The 21,257-nt window shown below is 39.0% G+C and overlaps 1 protein-coding gene across 1 annotated transcript in view; it reads right to left on the reverse strand.

The window, feature by feature from the left end:
* Nucleotides 1-433: 433 nt before the first annotated feature.
* Nucleotides 434-21,257, reverse strand: part of limd2 (LIM domain containing 2) — a 34,342-nt gene continuing 13,518 nt past the window's right edge. The window contains exons 2-4 of the mRNA XM_037544513.1: nt 7,507-7,551; nt 4,413-4,549; nt 434-2,773 (exon numbers count right to left, since the gene is read on the reverse strand). Coding sequence (XP_037400410.1) covers nt 2,614-2,773; nt 4,413-4,549; nt 7,507-7,551 — 342 coding nt within the window. The 3' untranslated portion in view covers nt 434-2,613. The remainder of the gene's footprint in view (nt 2,774-4,412; nt 4,550-7,506; nt 7,552-21,257) is intronic.

The raw sequence follows: 21,257 nt of genomic DNA on the forward strand, positions 1-21,257 counted from the left end.
TTTTGATATCATAGTTGCATCCATGAACTCATCACAGACTTGGGATACTTGGCCAGACTGACAGCAACAGCAAGTATGTCACAGATATACACTTAGACCAAACTATGGAAAGCAGCTTTAGCTTTTAATCCACCGTTCATGAAAGAAATTTATTCAGAATGTTACTACAAGCAAAAACACAAAATCTGACAAGCAAAAATCTAATCCTAAATCTCAAAATTACATTAAATTTTTAAAATTTTAGCATGCAAGATTTCATTTCTCATTAATGATCCATTCCAATTAAAAGCAGATTTCATTCTTACAAGTACAATGTTTAAATATTTTATATATATATATATATATATATATATATAAAATTTTGTAGAGGAATTTTTTTTATTTCTGCATAAGTAAATGGTTGAGATGTAAACAGTCATTCAGAGAGGTTTAGTGTGAAATGCTCAGTTCTGGAGAAACTTAAAGCCAGAATTGTTCACAGTGGTGGTGATGAGAACCAGACGTCTGAGGAGTTTAATGCCTCTAAACGCTCCCTCACAGAAAGCCATTACATGAAATGTAATAGTTCTTATGATGCCTGAGACAGTTTTAAAGAGCTTTCCTCCATTTATGGCACATGCAGTGAGTTTTGAATCAAAACAGTCCCCAAAGAGATCTTCAGCACTATTTCATCATCATAACCACTACATATGAACACTCAGAAGACACGTGTAGGTTCACTGGTGGTTTTGGATAGTAAATAAAATGGCTATATTTGTGCTGTAGACACCGTGACCCCTGGTTCCCATCACCACCACTGTAAAGAAATTCTTGCATCTTATGGTTCTGAATTACATCTGAATGATTAACGTATGCAGAAAAGAAACACCATCAGCAGTAAAATTTAAATTTTACTCAGTAATTATATGTTGACATTTAAATCGCACCAGTGAAAATGAAAGCCGTTCCACTGAAGCTGGTCTCTGGCCCTCAGTTCCCCATTAAAGGGAATTGAGAAAAGCAATGATTTCCCATCAGCGATAACTGAAGACAAATCATTTTGCATGTCAAATTTCATTCACTGACTAGTATTTAATCCTAGTATTAGGATTAGAAGCTATAACAGCTTGCCACACTGTACAGTACCCACTGAGAAAAGTAGAGTGGACCAATGCTAAAGGACAGCAGCCTTGCAGGACGGAGGCATTGCATTACGGCTCGTTCTTATTCCTGAGCTAATGGCTAAGGGCCCAACTGAACCATGTTCACACAGACAAACAGAGGAGCTCACAGGAAGCAGGCGTAACGACACGTGACAACAGGAAGTGGTTTTGGAGTTGGCGTGACACTGCGATGTCAGGCTCCTGTGAGACCAAATTAATTCCCTGTGAATATTTTGAGGCCTCTCTACTGAGCAACATTGGTCCCATGCAAGTATATAAGGACAATCTAGACACTACAGTACATTCAAATATGCATCGACTTTGTTCCTGTACTGATTTTGCAAAAATGGAGCTTCATGAAAGCCAAAAGAGTAAAAGGGGCATTAAGGGACATGCATTTGACACATTCCAGCCAGTCAGATGACCAGATAACCATTCAGTAAAAAAGAAGAGCATTAAATACAGGGTGAGAGAAAGACTGCCAGAACACCAAGCAGTGCCTGCCAGAACACCAGGGGGCAGCAGAGAGAAATGCTTCAAAATGGTAAAACAGATGCCCACCTATGTGCGTCAACCGCAACTGACCCTGCAATAAATAGTAAAAATGGCCTACTGACCTCTGGACTCAAATATTAAAACCAGCTTCTTAAAAAACACGCCACATTGAAAGAAACTAAAGAACAAACTGCTCCAAAATCAGACAGCAAGTGCTATTGTGAATGGACTGATATGATTTCACAGAGAAGATCCTTTATGACTTTCGCGAGGCTTTTAAACCTCTCTGAGCTGTCAGGAGAAGAGACACAGAGAAAAGGAGTGAAAAGATGGAAAAACAGAGAATGTTTTCAGAGACAGTACCATGTACCCTGTAGTTTCACAGAAATACCCTGCTAACAAAACAAAAAGACAGATACTTAAATCCTCCCATTTCAACCCAGGCCCTGCGATTCATGGTTTGTGTTTTTGTTTTTTTTCTTTGAAAAATAAATGTGGAACTAAACTCCTTCTGGTTGTAAAAGACTGAAGAAATATCACACGACAGCCCAGAGCCTCTACCTGAGTGCACAATCTAAGACCTTCCTTTGAAGGAAGGGCCTCTCATGTGCCTAACAGGAAGTCAAACAGGAACAACTAAATAAAAATAACAATAAAACATAACAATTGCCCCTGGTGTAAATGAGGGTGAGCTTTTGGTCACAGAGAGCTAAATCAATAGCTGTGGATAAAAAAAAGACATAAAACAATAAAAACATATTCTAACGCTAAATAAAATCAAAGTGACAAAAAATAGCTGAAATTTAAAAGAAAATAAAAATCTAGCGGGAGGTGCCTGCCCTGTCATGTTTGTGGTTTGTGCATGAAAGAGTGAGTAATGAAAATATGAATGTGTGTGTGTGTAGCAGGGCAGGCAGGTTGTACAAAGGGTCATGAACACAGGCTATAGACGGACAGTGCTGACGACAGGAGGACGTTAGGCCGTTTTGGTGATGCTCTCGGCGTCTTTGGAAGCCCACAGCTCCTTGTGCTGCTTGCGGCCGAAGCCCTCGTCGTAGTTCCCTTTGCTCTTGAAGAGCTGCTGGAAGTGAGGCTTGCAGTAGAACTCGCCCTGAAGCGCTGCATAGGTGCCCAGGCTGCAGACAGAGGAGACAATGGTCAGAATGGCTACTCTACATACAGCTGTGTGCAGATGTTTAGGTGCTCCTGATCAAATGACACACTTAGTACATTTAGTGTTTAAGATGCTGAAGTTTACATATTTAGGGTTAAAAAAAAAAAATTATGCCACCTTTATGTTTTATGTACATTTTTCCAAATAAGCAACTAAATAGAAACTGTGCACTAAAATTTATGGAAAAAGTACATTTTTCATGAAGTTTGTTCTTTATATGTGAAAAAAAATGTCAGCAACAGTTTCATTCATATAAAACAGCTAGAGCTGTATGCAAGTGTTCGGGCACCTTTAGCACAAGTACGTATTTTGCTGATTCTGAAGTGAAAAGAAGGAAACAGCCACTGTAACAAACTATTTAACAAAACCCTTTTATGCAGAAGTAATGCACAGTGAGTTCAAAATAAAATTTGATTAACTTAAGATATTGAAAAAAAGTTTGAACACATGCATTTTCATTGGTTAACAGCACTTGCTTCTAAAAAGCCTCTAATTTATCTAGACGCTGTTTTGCATACTTCAGACATTTACTTTTGGTGACAAGGTCACAGATAAGGTCTCCTGACTCTTCCACAAATCATGTTTGTGCAACCAACGCTACACAGTAGAAAAGAAAAAAAAAGAAAAAAGAAAAAAAAAAGTTTCAAATGATGATTCTTGACTTGCCTAACTGGTCTTAACAACTTAAATATAGCCTCTACAGTTAAGTTCAGAGACCTAACAACAGGACGGGCATACAAACTTTTGAGCATAGCACAAATACTGTATCTTTTATTTTATTTATTTTTTTTATTTTTAAGTGACTTTTTGCTACTTTAAAAAGATTTGTTTGGTGCAGACTTTGTGTTCACTTCAAAACTCAAAATGTACAATTCCGACAGATATCCAAAATTCCTCTATAAAATAATAAAAAATAAAACTTATCAACTTAGAATGGCAAATAAATCTAAGTCAGTAAATTCCTCTGCAATGAACTATTTAACATGAAACTACTCAATGACTTTCAAATGAATTTTTACCCAGGAATTTATGGGTAATCAGTAATGGAAAAGGGCAGCATGTGAACCCAAACCGGAGTCAAAATCCTGGAGGATGTGTGAACAGTATTTGATACATTAATGGGCAAAAAAAAAAAAAAAAAAACGGAGATTACAGCAGAGATCTGAGCTACATCTAGATTAGAGCAAACAAAGCTATAACGGTTCTGTTACAGTTGAGTTTTTTAAGTTCAGTTTTAAAAAAAAGCTTTTGGTTTTATCGTTGAGTTTTTAGCTTTTACAAGAGGAAAAAGTTCACAGAGTGTATTTTTGTACCTGATGCAGAAATGAAGAAGCTGTTGGCTATTCATGCTGAGAGTGCACCTCCTGTTTACCAGGGCTTTCATGGCAAGTACGAACGTGTGCTGAAATACCTTTTATGGGGTACCTTTTAAAGCCCAAACAATATCCGTACAAGTATCCCACCAATGTCCCGAGTTTTCACTGTGAAAACACTGCCAGAAGACTATGGAAGAAATGCTAACATTTGTGCTCGGTGTGTTTGAGAGCAGGTTAGAATATGTCAGTGTTGTGTTTCTGTGATGAAACGTGTCTTCATCTAACCTGAGTTTGGTGTTGCAGTGCTTGCAGCAGAAGCACGAGGCGTGGAAAATAAGGTTGTTGGCTACCAGTCTCTCCATCGGATACACCGTCTTCTCACAGGACGCACAGGTTTCATTCTGCGTCTTAAAACTGAATGACTGGATAACAGACACACCAGACACAGATACTGTTGAACCGTTTTGCTCACATCATCAATAATTCAAGTTAACCCCTGTAAGTAATTCAAGGGCAGGTAAGTTAATGCTTGTTAAACTATTGATTTTCAGACACTTAACAATTTAATGGGTTCAGAAGCTCCGGAGAAGAGGGGGAAGGACGAAGACAGACAAGAGACATAAAAATAAAGAAAGTAATAAAAAAATAAAATAAATTCAACATTTAATTCGATATGATGTCAAATTTTTCAACACAGTAAAAATGCATGCCGTGTGTTTATATGTTAATGTTTGCACAAACCTCTGGTGGCATAACACACATTTTATAACTGTCTTACAGACATGTTTCATTTAAATGTACATTTTGTGTGTTTTTGTCATAAATTCATAATTATTTGTGTTGATATATCCATTAACCTGTCTTATAAAATGTTAAAAGAGGGGTAACATTGGCAGAAAATGTTATATGGTGGTATATAAACCACCCTTAAAATGATGTTTGATTCAAAATTTAGCCCCATTTAAATAATGACTCATTGCAAAGCAAAGTATAATGTGTCACATGAGTTCAGATAAGGGTACAGCCGTGGCACTGTGGGTCAGAACCAACACTGATGCAGAGCAACAACTTACAGCCCCAAAATGACCTTATTCTACATGTGGTCCTAAAGGCGCACATGGTGATTGTCCTCTATTTGATCCTATTATGTATCATTTTGTTAGTGTGTCTTTATATGGACAACATAATTTTCATAAATTCATAAATTGTATTTCATTTTCTCAAATTTCTGTTATGCCAACATGTTGGGGCCTGTATATCTACAGACAATAACTTAAGAGACTTTGAAACGACTGAGAAATGTATTTTAACTTTTTATAGCTTATTTTCTTATACAACCCCATTTCTAAAAAAGTTGGGAAGCTGTGCAAAATGTAATGCCAATAACACATACCAAAAAAGTTGGGACAGGGGCACGTTCACCACTTTGTTTCATCACCTCTACTTTTAGCAACACTATGTGTTTCGGAACTGAGGAGATCAATTGCTGTAGTTTTGAAAGTGAAAAGTTTTCCCATTTTTGTTTGATACAGGATTTCAGCTGCTCAACCATTCTGGGTCTCCTTTGTCATATCTTTCATTTCATAATTTGGCAAATGTTTTCAGTGGCTAACAGGTTTGGATGCGGAATGTGGTTTTACGCCGTCTTGCTGAAATAATCAAGGCTTCCCAGAAAAAGACGTCATCTGGATGGCAGCATATGCTGAATGATTCTTCATTAAAGGCGCCTTCACAGATGTGACGGTTAACCATGCCATGTGCATGAATGCTCCCCTATACCATCATGAAACCTGGCTTTTGAACTCTGCACTGATGAGCTGAGTTGTCTTTAGCCTGGAGAACACGGTGTCCATGATTTCCAAAAAGAATTTGTTGATTGTCGGACCGCAGGACACTTTTCCACTTCAATTCAGTCCATGTTAAATGAGCTCAGACCCAGAGAAGGTGGCAGTGTTTCTGGATCCTGTTTATATATGGTTTCTATGTGTTTCGGAGTTTTAACTTGCATTTGTGGATGCAGTGATGAACTGTTTACACAGACAGTGGTTTGCAGAAGTGTTCAGTTTTCAGAGTCCGTGCAGGGATTTCCACTTCAGTATCATGTCCGGCCCAAAGATTACAGCCAGTAAATACTGGTTTTTGGCCTTGTCCCTTGCATGCAGAGATTTTTCTAGATTCTCGGAATCTTTTAAAATGTTATTATGTACCATGGATGATGAAAAGCAAAAGTTCTTTGCTATTTTAAGTTGAGAAACATTATTCTTAAATTGTTGCAGTATTTGCTCATGCAGTCTTTCACAGAGTGGTGACCTCCTCCTTACCTTTACTTCTGAAAGTTACTTTACCCCAGCCTCTGAGATGCTCCTTTTGTTCATGTTATTCATGTTACTGACCTGTTGCCAATTAAGCACCAGGTGGTTTTTTTTGTTTGTTTGTTTTAAAAGCTTCGCACAACTTTACCATTCCTTTGTTGCCCCCATCCCAACTTTTTGGAATGCGTTGTTGGCATCAAATTCAAAATGGGCAAATATTTAAAAAAAAAAAAAACAACAACTAACATTTATGAATTATAGGGTTTAAATGATTTGCACATAATTGCATTTTATTTTTTGATTTACATTTTGCACAGCATTCCAACCTTTTCTTTAAAATACATCTGTATGAAGTGTGACCATTAATTCACTGGACCAGTGTAGCTACAACTTTTTCGGATGTACTAAAAAATGTATGTTAACATACCTTTTGTATGCTAAAATGACTCTTCAGAGCTCCCAAGATAAAATACATTGTTTGATTGGGCTTAGATAAGTCAAAAGTTCCCCAACAGAACTTTAAACTCCCGCCGCACCTTCCTCAAACAAAATAAACCTCAAAATTCATGCATGCATAAAATAAGCCCCTCCCCTTCCATGCCTGCTTTATTTTGAAAGACTCAGAGACCTAGTTTTAATTGTTGACCAGAGAAAAAAACAAAAAAAAAACAAAAAAAAAACAAAAAAAAAAAAAAACAACCCAAATTCCAATGAAGTTGGGACGCTGTGTAAAACATCAAATTCAAAATGAGTGAATACTTGCAAAAAAACAATGAAGTTTATCCGTCTGAACATTAAATATCTTTTCTTTGTAGTGTATTCAATTGAATATAGGTTGAAAAGGATTTGCAAATCATCGTATTCTGTTTTTATGTTTTATACAACGTCCCAAATTCAATGGAATTGGGGTTGTAAATTAGAGACCCTCAGAAGAGAACAAGGGGCATACTGGTGATAGAGTTATGGATTTAGATGTTTCCATATGTACTGGACTCGTTACACCTTCATTAGATATGGATGGACTGATGGAAAAAGGACTGTGAGAAGAAATTAAAACACAGACATACCTTGGAGCGCTGAACCGGCTTTTCTTCCGAGGTGTTTCTGTTGTCCTGGAAACAAACAAGAAAGAATCAACTGGGGGGAAAATGGCCTTGTTACCTCGACAACGCAATCTGACAAGTTACCATAAGAATACCATCCCATAATGGGCCTATAGTCATTGGTTATATCTGACACAAACACAGCAATCTCTCCATCCATCTTTAGACCATCCTCTACAGAGTGGTCAACACAATTACTAAGTATTCAGACATTAGACATTTATAAGGATTATGCTCTGATCTATTTAAACCCACATTAACAGAGATAGTAATACACTGAATATGTACAAAATTATCGTTCATAGGGTATTTTCTATTGGGAGGTGTCTCTCCAAAACCTTCTTCTTTCGGCTGCTCCCACAGCGGATCATCTGCCTCCATCTTGCCCTATCCACTGCCTCCTCTACTTTCACACCAACCATCTCCATGTCCACCTTCACTACATCCATAAACCTTCTCTGAGGTCTACCTCTTCCCCTTCTACCCGGCAGCTCCATCTCCAACATTCTTTGCCCAATATATCCACTATTCCTCCTCAACACATGTCCAAACCATCTCAACCTGGCCTCTCTGGCTTTATCTCCAAACTGCTCCACCTTCACTGTCCCTCTGATCTGCTCATTTCTAATCTTGTCCAGCCTTGTCACTCCCAACGAAAATCTCAGCATCTTCATCTCCGCCACCTCCAGCTCAGCCTCCTGTCTTTTAGACAGAGCCACAGTCTCCAAACCATACATCATAGCAGGACACACTACTGTCTTGTAAACCTTCCCTTCCACTCTTGCTGCTATCTTTCTGTCACACATCAGCCCTGACACCCGTCTCCACCCACTCCATCTTGCCTGCACCCTCTTCTTCACCCCTTTTCTGTCCAAAACCACAACCCCTAAATTTACACTTGAGAAATATAGGGTTATAGGATCACACAAAGCAAAAGGATTATAGACTAAAGTCCAAGTCAGTTAAAAATCCCAAATGCGTTTCTAATCCTTATTGAAGACTCATCAACCTGCTGGTCTGTCATGACAGCTGACCGGGCGAAAGCTTGCTGGTGGCAGAGAATTTCCAGTGAGGAGATCACTACTCCGTCAGCACTCAGTGGCAGTAATGTCAACCAATCAGCATTCAGTACACTCTTCAGATTTATGGATAATGTGCTGTAGATGGCTCCATATAGAACCTTTTAGAACCTTTTGAAAAGGGTTCTATATAGAGCCCAAAAGTATTCTTCTGTTGTTACAAGCTTGTATGTTATATAGAACCCTTTTCAAATGTTCTATATGGAGCCATCTACAGCACATTATCCATAAATCTGAAGAACCCTTTCACGATACAACTCTGTAATCATGCAAAGGGTTTTTTTGAGTGTCTGTGGTTCTTTATAAAACCATTTTTTCTTTTTTCTAAAAAACCATCTTTTTTAGCGGTAATGTTAGTGTCCCCCTGCCTAGAAGTTGTTTGCTGTAGAAAAAAAGGAAAGATAGTAAATTGGCTTTGTTTTTTTAATAAAATACATTCTTCTAGTCAAGTCAAATTTATTTCTATAGTATTTTTTATAACTGATGTCACAAAGCGGCTTCACAGAATTCCATTAAAGACAAATTTTTAACATGAATGTAAAAACCCCCAAGTGAGCAAGTCAGAGGCGACAGTGGCAAAGAAAAATTCCCTGAGAGCTGAGGAAGAATCCTTGGGAGGAACCAAGGCTCACAAGGGGGCCTATAAAGTTACTGTACTACTAATATTAACAGTAGTAGGAATAGCTAGGAGTCCATGAAAATGTCAATGTAGGGTGGGCAGCTAGTCCAAGACAAGTGGCGGTAGCTGGGGTGTGGGCAGCTGGTCTGAATCGAGTAGCAGGAGAGCTCGACAGTCAGTCGTCCTTCAGTGTCCAGCCGGACAGGTGGGCAATCATTTACTCAGAAAAAGGTAGGGAGATGGAATTAGTTTTGCTGGAATTAGTTTTGTAGTTCTACTTTGCAAAATGAAAGGAAAATTCCAAATAAGTGACTAGAAATATTTTTATTTATTTAATTGTAGTTTTGCTCCATTTACTTCCATTCATTGAGGCCTTGGTTGCAGGTGCCATTTAGCATTTTTGTATAATGGAAGAAATAGGAAATGACCAGGCTCCCCTTAAACTGGCTCTAGTTGGAAGTACATGACAGCTTAGCCAGGCTGGTCTCTCTCTACAGCACCCGTTGCTGTAGTGCTTAGAATGCAGCTTGTGGTTGCTTTGCATTATGTATTGCGTCTGAACTTGGTCTGTACTTTTTACCAAATTTAATCTAGAAACCCAAGTCTTCAGCACTCTATTCAAACACTCCTTCATCCTCTTTATCCCTCCTTCCTTTTTTGCCCCCCCCCTCCTGCTGCCTCCATCTGGCTCCACAAACTCATGACGTAAGAACAAGCATCCATTTTCAGCTTACTTGTGTGCGTGCGTACACACACACACACGGCCTACAGCACAGCCCGACAACTCGGTTACCCATTACTTGGCTTTATTTAAATAATACAGAGGATATAATTGTACAGTCACCTCCGCTATGCACGGTCATAGTTTTGCATAGTGATCTCAAATGATGCCCTTGTGTGTAATGTATAGGTGAGAACAGGGTAGAGATGAGGTCAGAGAAAACCTGAGACACCTGAAAGATGACACTGAGGTCATTAAGGGTAGACTTTTAGTGAGAAGGTGATACTATTAGCGGCGTCAATGTTAACACATTGATAACATGTTAAGACAAATGATCTGCATTAACTTTTAATGCCATTAAGGGAGAATTACACAGATCTTTCAGAATTACTGCATAATTAAATAGTTAAGACAGCGACAAAGTTCATGGTTGTCTGATTTCATAAAAACAGCACAAATCGCATGCATTCACCCATTCAACATATAGCCCTTTAGTCTCGCCCATTCTCGCTTAAGTTCTAAGGAGTTTTCTGGCTGGACTGCTTTTTGAATGAACCACAGTACAGGGCAGCCAATCAAAACAGAGATAATTTACATACATCTGTCCAAAAAGCACTGTAACCAAAACCACCAGTTTAATTCGAAGGGATAAAAGAAAGACTGGAAAACGGTCATGTAATAATGAAGTAGGATTGGTTTTGATATATAAACCCGTACAAAAGGCATAACAGGCATTAAAGGCATATAGATTACCAGAAGGATTATATTAAACCACATACAAACAAACTCAAAGGCTTTCATCAAAAAAGTCACCATTCTGAATGATAAGTATGTCACGAGTGCAGATTTAAAGAGTTTTTTGTTGTAGTAAGGGGTCCAGGCTGCCAGCAGAGAAATCTGAAAAGCCAGCTTTCTCTCTCACATACACCCAAACACACACACACATTTATATATAAATGAATATGTGTGTGTGTGTTTGTGTGTATGTGAGAGAGAAAGCTGGCTATACATATACATATATATATATATATATATATATATATATATATATATATATATATATATATATATATATATATATATATATATAGTTTGTTAGTAAACTAACGTCTGCAGTTGGCCATACATAAATCACAAAAAGCTATCAAAATCCTACAATATGAAGCATTATGTTTCTGTACAGGCTTTTTAGCAGAGAGAACAGATATGGTCAGAGTTTTTATTCTATTTAGAGGTCTCCTAGATCAATCTTCTTAATCTTCTGATTTTGGTATAAAGCACAGTGATTCATCTGTATTATTTAGCTTTTTAAACAGTGCAGGTTTCTTGGTTGCCTTGTCTTCTGCTAATGTCGTCTTGTTGAAATAATTCTTCTCGTTTTCAATTATTTTTGTAACATTACAAAGGCAAGGAATCCCAAATTAACCGAAAGTAATCAGATTGAATTACTTCATTATAGTATTCCTTTGGGCTGATACAGTGAATTAATAAGAGACAAATAATCTTGCAGTCACAGTTGACATTTTTAAAGTTGGAGCAGAAAAGCGCACACGCGCACACACACACACACACACACACACGCACACGCACACGCACACAGAGCTAGTTTTCTTAAGGGGATTGTGGTGTTTATACTGGATTCTCAGAGGCCCTGATGTGAGCCCCATTAAAAGCAATGGGGCCTCCTGAGGGCGGCACAGGATGGAGGTAATGTTTGCACTGAAATCATCTAGTCCGTAAAGATCAGTGACTGTTATCATAAATAACTAGTGACTCAGTGATGATGCTTCTCAAAGCAGTCACTAGGGATAGAACTGGACAAAACTAGAGCTGCATCCATCCATCCATTTTCTAAGCCACTTCTCCGTCAGGGGCGCAGGGGGGGAGCTGGAGCCTATCCCAGTGGTCATCAGGCGGAAGGCAGGATACACCCTGGACAGGTCGCCAGTCCATCGCAGGGCAGACAGACACAGACAGTCACTAGGGCTGCATGATATGAATAAAATAGCGCTATCAGAAATATCTGTACATACTGCAGCCGTGACGTGTCTTACTACATATATCAATATATTAAAAACACACTGGTGAACTGAAACACGACTGGACTGCAGTAGTTTGACCAAAATAGTTTAGCTTTGTTGGACCACAGGAATACCCTCAAGTTCTTCTGAAACTGTAATCAGTCAAGATGCCTAAGCTAAAACACACAGTTTCAAAATCAGTAGCCAATGATGTACCCAAACACATGTGGTTATAAAATGTCAGCTACAAAACCAATAGAAGAGGTGTTTTATAATCTAATAAACCATCACACAAATATAAATGACATGTCAAACCAGTTACAGAGGAGCACAGGTGAAAAACATTAAGTAGAAGCTAAATGGCCACAACGCAATTGCTAACCCAAGAGCGTTCTTCAGTTTTGCAAGGTCTTCCTGCTGAGGGGTTATTAAGCCATCACTGACAAAGCAAAGGGCATTAAAAAAAAATAAATAAATAAAAAAAATTTCACATAGACCGTTCAGAAGATTCAGGAAGAAAGACTGAGGACTGTAAGAAAGAATGCTGGAAGTTTAGCCCTGAGTGTGTCCGCATATGTTTGTATTGACTGTCAGACACTTTCCGCACTGCCACATGCTTTTACAGATAAAGAACACTTCTTGGTTTTGAAAGGAAACAGCCCCAGCTAACAATCTAGAGTAGTGTTAAACCTTCTCATGCAAGGCTGAGGGTTGCATGCCCTCGTTTCCTCACACTACAGGCTTACACAAGACCAGCTATGAGAGATCTGACCAGTGCTCTCTGCACAAAACCTCCGCAGTCCCAGAGACGCGAGTCTAACACTGCTAGTGCAACAAGTTAGTCAAGCTGAAGAGATGTTCTATGATACATACACGAGGTCAGGTACATTGTCTGTCCCATGAGGTACAAAAAAAACAACACCCTCAAAAAGTATGTCACTGTCCTTCAATTCCAATTTTAACCTTAAAAAGGCACAAGACAGTTACCAGGAGGCGGACACATTTTACAGGTTTTCATAACTTTTAACATAAAAAATAAATAAATAAATAAATTCAGCAAAAAGTAAGACAGGAAATGTCGAGACAGGAAATGTAGAGTCAACGCGACCTCAACAAAATATAACTGCAATGAAATGTAGTTCACTCTCAAAAATAAAGGTAGTAAAGTGTCACCGGGGTGGTTCCCTCAAGGGTACATCTCTGTACCTTTAGTTAGGGAACATAACTGAACCGCAATCCACTGAAATTATATTTTCTAAGTTGTACTGACTCCACACACCCCGTCTCGCCCCCAGGCTTTTATTTTATTGTTCTGTTTTAAAATATTAGGTTTTAAAAAAAGGTACAAATATGTACTTTTCACAACTGGATCTTAAAACCACTGTTGTACCTTTGAGGGAACATTTACATTGTTTGTACCTTGAGAAATAAAAAAAAAATAAACCAGCACAGAACCTTTTATTTCTAACAGTGTACAATTATGTTCCCTAACAAAGCCTGACACACCCCCTCTTCTTACAGGCATCCTGGGTGTATTCACACCTTGACCTTGAAATTCCGAATGTGAGATGATCACACACACAAAAAAAAAAAAAAAAAACACATGCATGTTGATGCAAAGTGTAAAGAGGCTCTAGAGGTAGTGGAAACCTATCCCTTAGGCCATCACTAGGCCTGTCACGATTATTACATAACCACCTAATTATTTAAGATGACTGCAGTCATTTAAGATGCCCGAAATCACTGCACAGTCTTAAGGGTGAAACTAACTAAATATGAATTGGGTAAAAGTAAACAAAAGAAAGCAGCAAATTGGGGATTATGAAAATAAAGGGAAAAAAAAAAAAAAAAAAAAAAAAAAAAAAAAAAGTTCTATCTTGGTGCCCCAATATGTTTAGAAAGCAGCGCCGAATAACATTTGTTTTTTTGATGGAGATTCTAATAATGGATAGGAGATAATTCACTAATTCTAACGTCTTTAGCATATATGTTGGCAGACTGGATACTTTTATTTTCCTTACTTTCAAATATCGGCCAATTTAGGCTTGTATTTTAAAAGTTGCATGAATGAAAAAAGACAAATCATTAAATCACAATGTGTGACAGTTAATCCTTTAACCAAAATTTAACATAAGCGTACAGCCTGTCCCAAAGTCCATGTTCGTGTTTTGGGAAGTATTAAGACTATATTAGAATCCAACTGGTCAAACGGTGAAATACATCCCCCGTCTTTTCGGTCGTCTTCTATGACCTAAACCAGGAGGTGCTTCACATCTAAATGCAAAAATGCTATGACGAGTTTGGATATCCAGTATATTCAAATAGCTTCCCCTACAGTGTTCCCCATGTTTAAGACTTCTGGGAAACACCAACAAAAGTAGTGCATTCAGCAGTGCAGCACTGTACTGTAGTGTATAAGTCTACGCAGTGTAGCATGTACAGTATTGGTATCTGTTTTGGATATAATCTTCTGACTGGAGAAGTAATCTTTATTTTCAGCCCTGCCCACTGCTGGAGCATCCAGCTACTTACAGGAGGTGCACACAGGGCTGCGCGACCTGCCCCAACCCACTTCCTTTTCCTTCCTTAACGCTGAGAACCTGCTGTTCATACAGGTTTTCTTCCTCAGAGTGACTTACTGAGACTGATTTAACGTAGAGCAGATCCTCACAGCTCTGGCCTTATTTACACAGGCCTCTACGCACCACATGAGTGTAAACATACACGTGACAGGTCTGCAGGAAAGTGTCTGTGGTGAGCACAGATGCCGACTTCCTGGTACTACATTTACAGCTGTAGTCTGCAATTCACACCACAGTTTTCTCACCAAGCTCAGAGCGTGCACTGCCTGACAAAAGTCTGGGGACATTTAGCTTTTCAAAACGCTTTGAATACATTAGCACATCTTCTCGGTTTGCAAAGACTTAAAAACTTGTTTAAGCTGTTAAGCTCTGACTGTTTATCTTTGCAAAAACTGCAAAAAAAAAATAAAAAAATTTATAACAAGACCTATTCGCCAATAATGCCAAATGCCTAACATTATTCCCTTGCTGTGATTAGAGGTGGGCATGCGTACCCCCCAATATCAAGAGAAAATGTTCAGTGAACTCAGAGACCCTCCCCGACACTGGTTTCATGATTTAATTTCCGATTCGTGCTAACTGTAAAGGCATGATTGAGAAGGTAGTGCAGTTGTAACTACACTAGCTATCATTAGACACAATGAGAACCATGAAAATCTAGTGCTTTAAACCTCAATACCAAAAGATTTCCCTTGCAGACGAACGTACACCTGTAACTACTGCTAATCTTTGCAGGAGGAGTTTTTCCTCACTTAGTTGAGAAATCATGCAGTGAAAAATCAAAACATTACTCTGAGGGGGAAAATAAATAAATAAATAAATAAATAAATAAATAAATAAATAAATGTTTGCAACGAACAGGGTCACCCTAGGCCAGTTTTAGGGGAGTCTGTTTTACCTGTATGTAGAACGCACCCCTAGAACCGTGTCTGATTTAATTTTTCCTGCACCAGTTAGAAAATGACTGCCCCTTCCCAAATTTAGCTGCAGTCAGTCCCCAGCACCGCAGCCTTTGCCCTGCATTGTACAGACATTTGTGGGAACTTGAAACTCCTTGTCTGCAATCTGGCTAATCGCTGAAGAAGCAACTATTAAGTTCAGAATTGGTTTCAGAATGAAATAAAAGTGCTGTTTTAAACACGCTTGAAGCACTTACATAAAATCAGATTTACAGTTTTTCCCCAAAACTCAATCAAGATCACCCAAGACTCTCAGGTGTCTGAAGTTGGCATCATTGGTTGCAGCGACAAGGCAAATGCAACTAACAAGCAATGGAGGCCTACACAATCATCATTTAGCCTTGCGCAAGCTGCATGCCTAAACCATCATACGAACCAGCGACATGTATTCAGACCAATTTTGATTTTGAAGAGTTAAAGAATGGATATCTGGCAAACTGTAAGGACAGCCAGAATAAATTAATACATAAATACAATACATTTTTTTAAATGGGGCTGGAGGATATTTTTTTTAAGGTGCTAGCACTGGTGTGAGGCTAAAAAAGTCAGTATCACAAAACATTAGCAGTAAGTAGAGGTATTTATTTGGAAAAACTCAAAATAAATAAATAAATAAAAGCAGGGGGGAATCTGTAGTCTTTGCTTTGTATGAGCAACAGAGGCTGCCTCTGTGCCTCTACAGCCAGCACATTCAAGACTGGAGGCCAATGAGATGTTAACTTACACTAGGTTAACATGTAGTTTGCCACACATGGGAAATATATGTCCAGTGTTTCTGGACGTAGCCAACATTAGCAGTTAGCCTAGTTAGCAATACAGCTGCACTTTATCTGCCTTCTCAATCACGTCCCTATCCACTGCACCACCCTGAAACACAATTACTCACAATCTGTTGTTAGTCTGAATATTTTCGGTCTTCCTGAGACGAAACATAATAAATACCCCAAAAGTGATTTCAGTATCTGAATACTGGGATGTTAGCCAGTAAACCAAGTATTCAGGCATTCATGCACATCTTTAATACAGATGTTGAGATGTTAAGGATTCTCAAATAAACTTGTTCATGTGGTTTCTGATACTGCAAGACATGCTGTTAATGACATGATGCCCATAAAATGGACAACTATTCCATTAAAAGACATGCAGAGGCCTACAGGTCTTCACAGTGCATGGTTTTATTGCTGTAGTCTGATAATATAAGAGAGACAGGAAATACAACAGAATGTCTTTACCAGGTCAAAACCTCCAAAAAACAAAAGTTCCACAAGCATTCAAACAAATGACAAGACAGGATTAAGACAGAGCGGTTGAGAGACAGTGAAAGAGAAACAGACACACACACACACACACACACACACACACACACACACACACACACACACACACACACACACAGAGCAATTGAGCAGGGTTCCATTGCGTCTGGTGCCATCTGTCCCTTTTTGCCTTATTTGTACATAAAGCAAACCCCACACACACACACACACACACACACACACACACACACACACACACGCGGATGCTGCTGCTGCTGCCCAACCGTCAAGGCAGTTTCAGGAAGTCCTGATGACACATCAGTCTTCCTGTGCCACGCTTTATGACAGCAGACCCCATCTGGTGTCTCTGGAGACCCCAAAAATCAGCCTCAGTCACATGACCAGCACACAGATCACATCACATCACAGGAAACCCTACACATGCCTGGATGCACAGGAGGGTGTAGCATACACATACAAACACTGCAGGGGCTGCTTGCATAAATGAGGTCTGTCACTATTGGCTGTAATAGTGATATAATAAGGCAGGGCTGCCTAGGGACACCCCATGGGCAAAAAGTTAGACCACCAAAGGTTTGATTTAGACCCCTAGGATCCTGCCTAACCCTAAACTCCCTCAGCCAATAGGAAAACACATTTTTAAATATACAGTACTGTGAACAAGCCAGAAACCACTCAGATTTATTTAATTTTACAGTCAAAACAGCCTTTGAGAACAGGTTTAGAGAGAACAGAGATATTTTTGATAAAGATAATCGACTTTTGAAACTTTAATTTTTAAGAGAGGGGAGAAAATCAAGCTGCTTCAGATCTGAAAACATCCATAGGTGTGTGTCCATGCTTCCACTGTGAGAAGACAACTCAGCGCTATGGGTCTGAAAGGATGTGTTACTGACAAGAAGCTTTTACTGAGAAAAGGAGACACACATTAAAACAAAGAAGCTACTGGTATAAACTTAGTGAGTGGAATCTTTCATAAAATGTAAGGAGTGGACACACTGAATACTGAAAATGTGATATCCTATTTAGTTCTGTGTATTTTTTTTATTAAAACTTGTTTTTTTCTGCTTTTTTTGTTAATTTACACTTATAAGATGGGCGAAGGATCAACAGTTTGCCAACAAATGCATTAGAAAATTACAGAAATGTTTAAAAATAAAATGTTCCTCAAAGAAAGATAGGAAGAAGTTTGGATACTTCACCCTCTATAATGCATAATGTAATTATGGAGGAATTTCAGTGTAAAAAGTCCACAAGCCTAAGCTGCATAACTGCTCTCTGATCTCTCAAATGGCACTGCCTTACGTTGCCTGCATCTAGAAACGCTGTCGACTTCTCTGGGCTCCGAGGCATCTGGGATGGACCATTACACAGTGGATATATGCATTATGGTCAGACAAATCAGAATCTCACTTTATTTGCTCTGGACCAATGACAAAAAGGACCATCCCGACTGTTACCAGCTACAAGTTGAAAAGCCAGGGTCTGTCTTGGTGTGGATTTGCATCAGAGCCCTTGGCAAAGGCAACTTACACTTTTGTGACGGAACCATTAATGCTGAAAAGCGCATAGAGATTTTGAAGCCAATAAGCTGCCTTCAAGACGTCGTCTTTTCCAGGGACACCCATGCATATTTCAAAAAGGCAGTGCAAAACCACATTCTGCACATATTACAAAGGCATGGCTGTGTAAGAAGAGGGTGCAGGTGCTGCCTGTAGTCCCGACTAGTCCCCAACAAAGAATGTGTGGTACAGTTTAGATAAAATATGCGACCCCAAACTACTGCATAACTTATCTTGTTTGGAGGAAGAATGGGACAAAAATACACCTACATCGCTTCAGTCAAATGTCCTCAATCTTTAAACACTGCAAAAAGGAATGGCACTTCAAAGTGGTAAAGTGGTCTCAACTTCTTTTTTTTTTGTTTAAATATGTTGGAAGAAATCAAAGTTGAAATATGTTTATTTTGAAAATAAAAAAAACTAAATTCATGAGATAAAAGTGTTTTATTGCTTTAACTTTAATATAAATACAGGTAAAAAAAAAATTTACATTGTAATAAAATGTGAAAAAGTGGACCTCAAGTGAAAAAGTAAAAAGTAATATAAGACAAGTATAGAATTGGGGTCTTCTAAGTGTTTTACTGCACGGTCCAAACAAAATCAACTAATATCGAAAACATTCCCCGAAATGATTTTATGCAGCATGCTTAACGTAAACGGATGTGGCAAGAACATTTAAGGCCAAAATTCACTTACAATGTTTCATACAAGCCGTCACAGACCTTTACATGAGATAAGCAGCGGCTCTAACCGCACTGCAATGTGAAAACGCTATAAGGCAAGAGTGATAAAACCTACTGAGAACATACTGAGGCTGATGTGTCCGGTGAAAGTCTGTAGTGCTGCAGTTGGTTTATTAAGGCAACAGCTCTGCTTGCAATGTCCAGGCTTCATGTTCTCTGACAGCATTGCTATTTTAGGAACCGTTAGGATCCAAACAGGCACAACACCAAATTTAGCCTTAGCTTTCACTCTTTCACTGGCTTTCACAACAGTTACGTTTACATAATGGCATCATTTGTGACCTCTGACCTCAGAGTCGGCATGGTGCGTTCATGGTAAGAGATCAGAGACTCTGGCTTGAGCTCATACAGACGGCTTTCTGAAATGGGACACCTAATCGCTGTTTCCTACACAGGAAAATGAGGAGCACTATACAGATCAATATTATAAGGAACAGACTTCATCCATCCATTATCTAAGCCGCTTCTCCCTCAGGGTCGCGGGGGGGGGGGGGCTTGTTTGCTTTTCTGAAATAAGAGGTTGGTGTAGCATGCAAAACATTTTGAAGCATTCCGCTTACTAACAAGTCCATACAGTCCATACGTGGAAACAAAGCTGCAAAAAGAGTCCATTTTAAATGTAATGTTTTTGCGAGGTCACTGGCAGCTTCTCATTGGCATATATCCACCTATTCAGCCTACTGCAGTTTAGCTCCACCTATACAGTTTCAGCCTGGACTTCTTTTTAAATGAAGCACAACAAACAGCCAATCAGAAGAGAGCACATTTGCACATACCAGTGTTAAAAGCACAGTTACCCCCAAAAAAGGCCTAATTCTGAGGGACAAAATGGGGGAAAAAGTCATTTATATAAAAAAAATAAATAAATAAATAAATAAAAGAGTTATGACTGGTTATCATACTTGAAACCACACAAAGAAACAAGAAAAATAGATATGGGCTCTTTAAATAAAACAAATATTACAGCACCAGGGTCTCATCATGCAGAATCTTTTGTGGTTTCTCTTAACGATGTTATATTTTTAGAAATACACAAAAAGGTGTGTTTGTTATGTTTTATTTACACAAATCAAACATCAGGATATGGGTATTCTATGCCTGCCAGAGGACTTCCAGAGAAAGAAAGAAAGCGAGAGAGTGATATTCAGGTCAAGTGGAAGAGAAAAGGTTACGCTGTTTGTGAAATAACAGTAGTTAACCAGGTGCTATTATACTGAGTGCGTTTAAGCCCTTCACTGCTGATCTGATTCAGCCTTCTGTACAGACTTTCACGCTTGCTGGCTCATTCATTTTGCTCTCTCCTCCTCCTACCCATCCATCCGTGCTCCCCCCATCACCTCTCTGCTGAGGCTGTGGACGATACCCTAATCTCATTAGCTCTACAAATCCCATCAGCTGTTCCCCAGGGGTCCCTGTGGGTTCAGACAGGCAGGACAATAGCAGAGGGGTTCTGTGGTGACAAAGAGAAGAGCAGCACAGTTCAACATCTCAAGCCTGGTTTCGCGAGCCCATCATTGGAAGACGGTGGCTTTTGTTTCTTAATGTGACCAAGAACTGTCTACTTTAAAGGGGAATGCCACCAGTTGCTCATAATTTTGGCATAATCCATAACGGTTGAGGGGTAAATAAATTCATTGAGTGGTTGTGTGAAACTGTTCATTGGAGACTTCTACTCCTTTACAGTGATGTGATAGGAACCAGGCGTCACAACGTCTACAACACAAATACAGCCATTTTATTTACTATCACAAACCACCAGTGAACCTAGATGTGTCTGAGGTTTTATTTGTAATGCTGATGATGATACAATAGTGGAAAATCTAGTTGGGGGGTTGTGTCTCTTTGGGTACTGTTTTTCACACAAGAAGTTGGATGGAGAAAAAAAAAAAGGCCAAAACACCTCTCTCTCTCTCTCACACACACACACACCCACACACACACACACACACACACACACACACACACACACACACACGGTTTTCTTTTGACAGCTGTGTGCATCTCCATTTCTGACTTTCAGTTTTTGACCATTTAAAAATACGTTATGAATGAACCAAACGAAAAGTCCCAAAATTACTTGGAAAAAGAGTCTGGTTCTACTGACTTACACTAAAAGTAAAGGATGTTTTTTTTCCCCCCTTCTCCTGTAAAG

The sequence above is a fragment of the Pygocentrus nattereri genome, chromosome 14 (assembly GCF_015220715.1).
Source record: "Pygocentrus nattereri isolate fPygNat1 chromosome 14, fPygNat1.pri, whole genome shotgun sequence".
Taxonomy (NCBI): domain Eukaryota; kingdom Metazoa; phylum Chordata; class Actinopteri; order Characiformes; family Serrasalmidae; genus Pygocentrus; species Pygocentrus nattereri.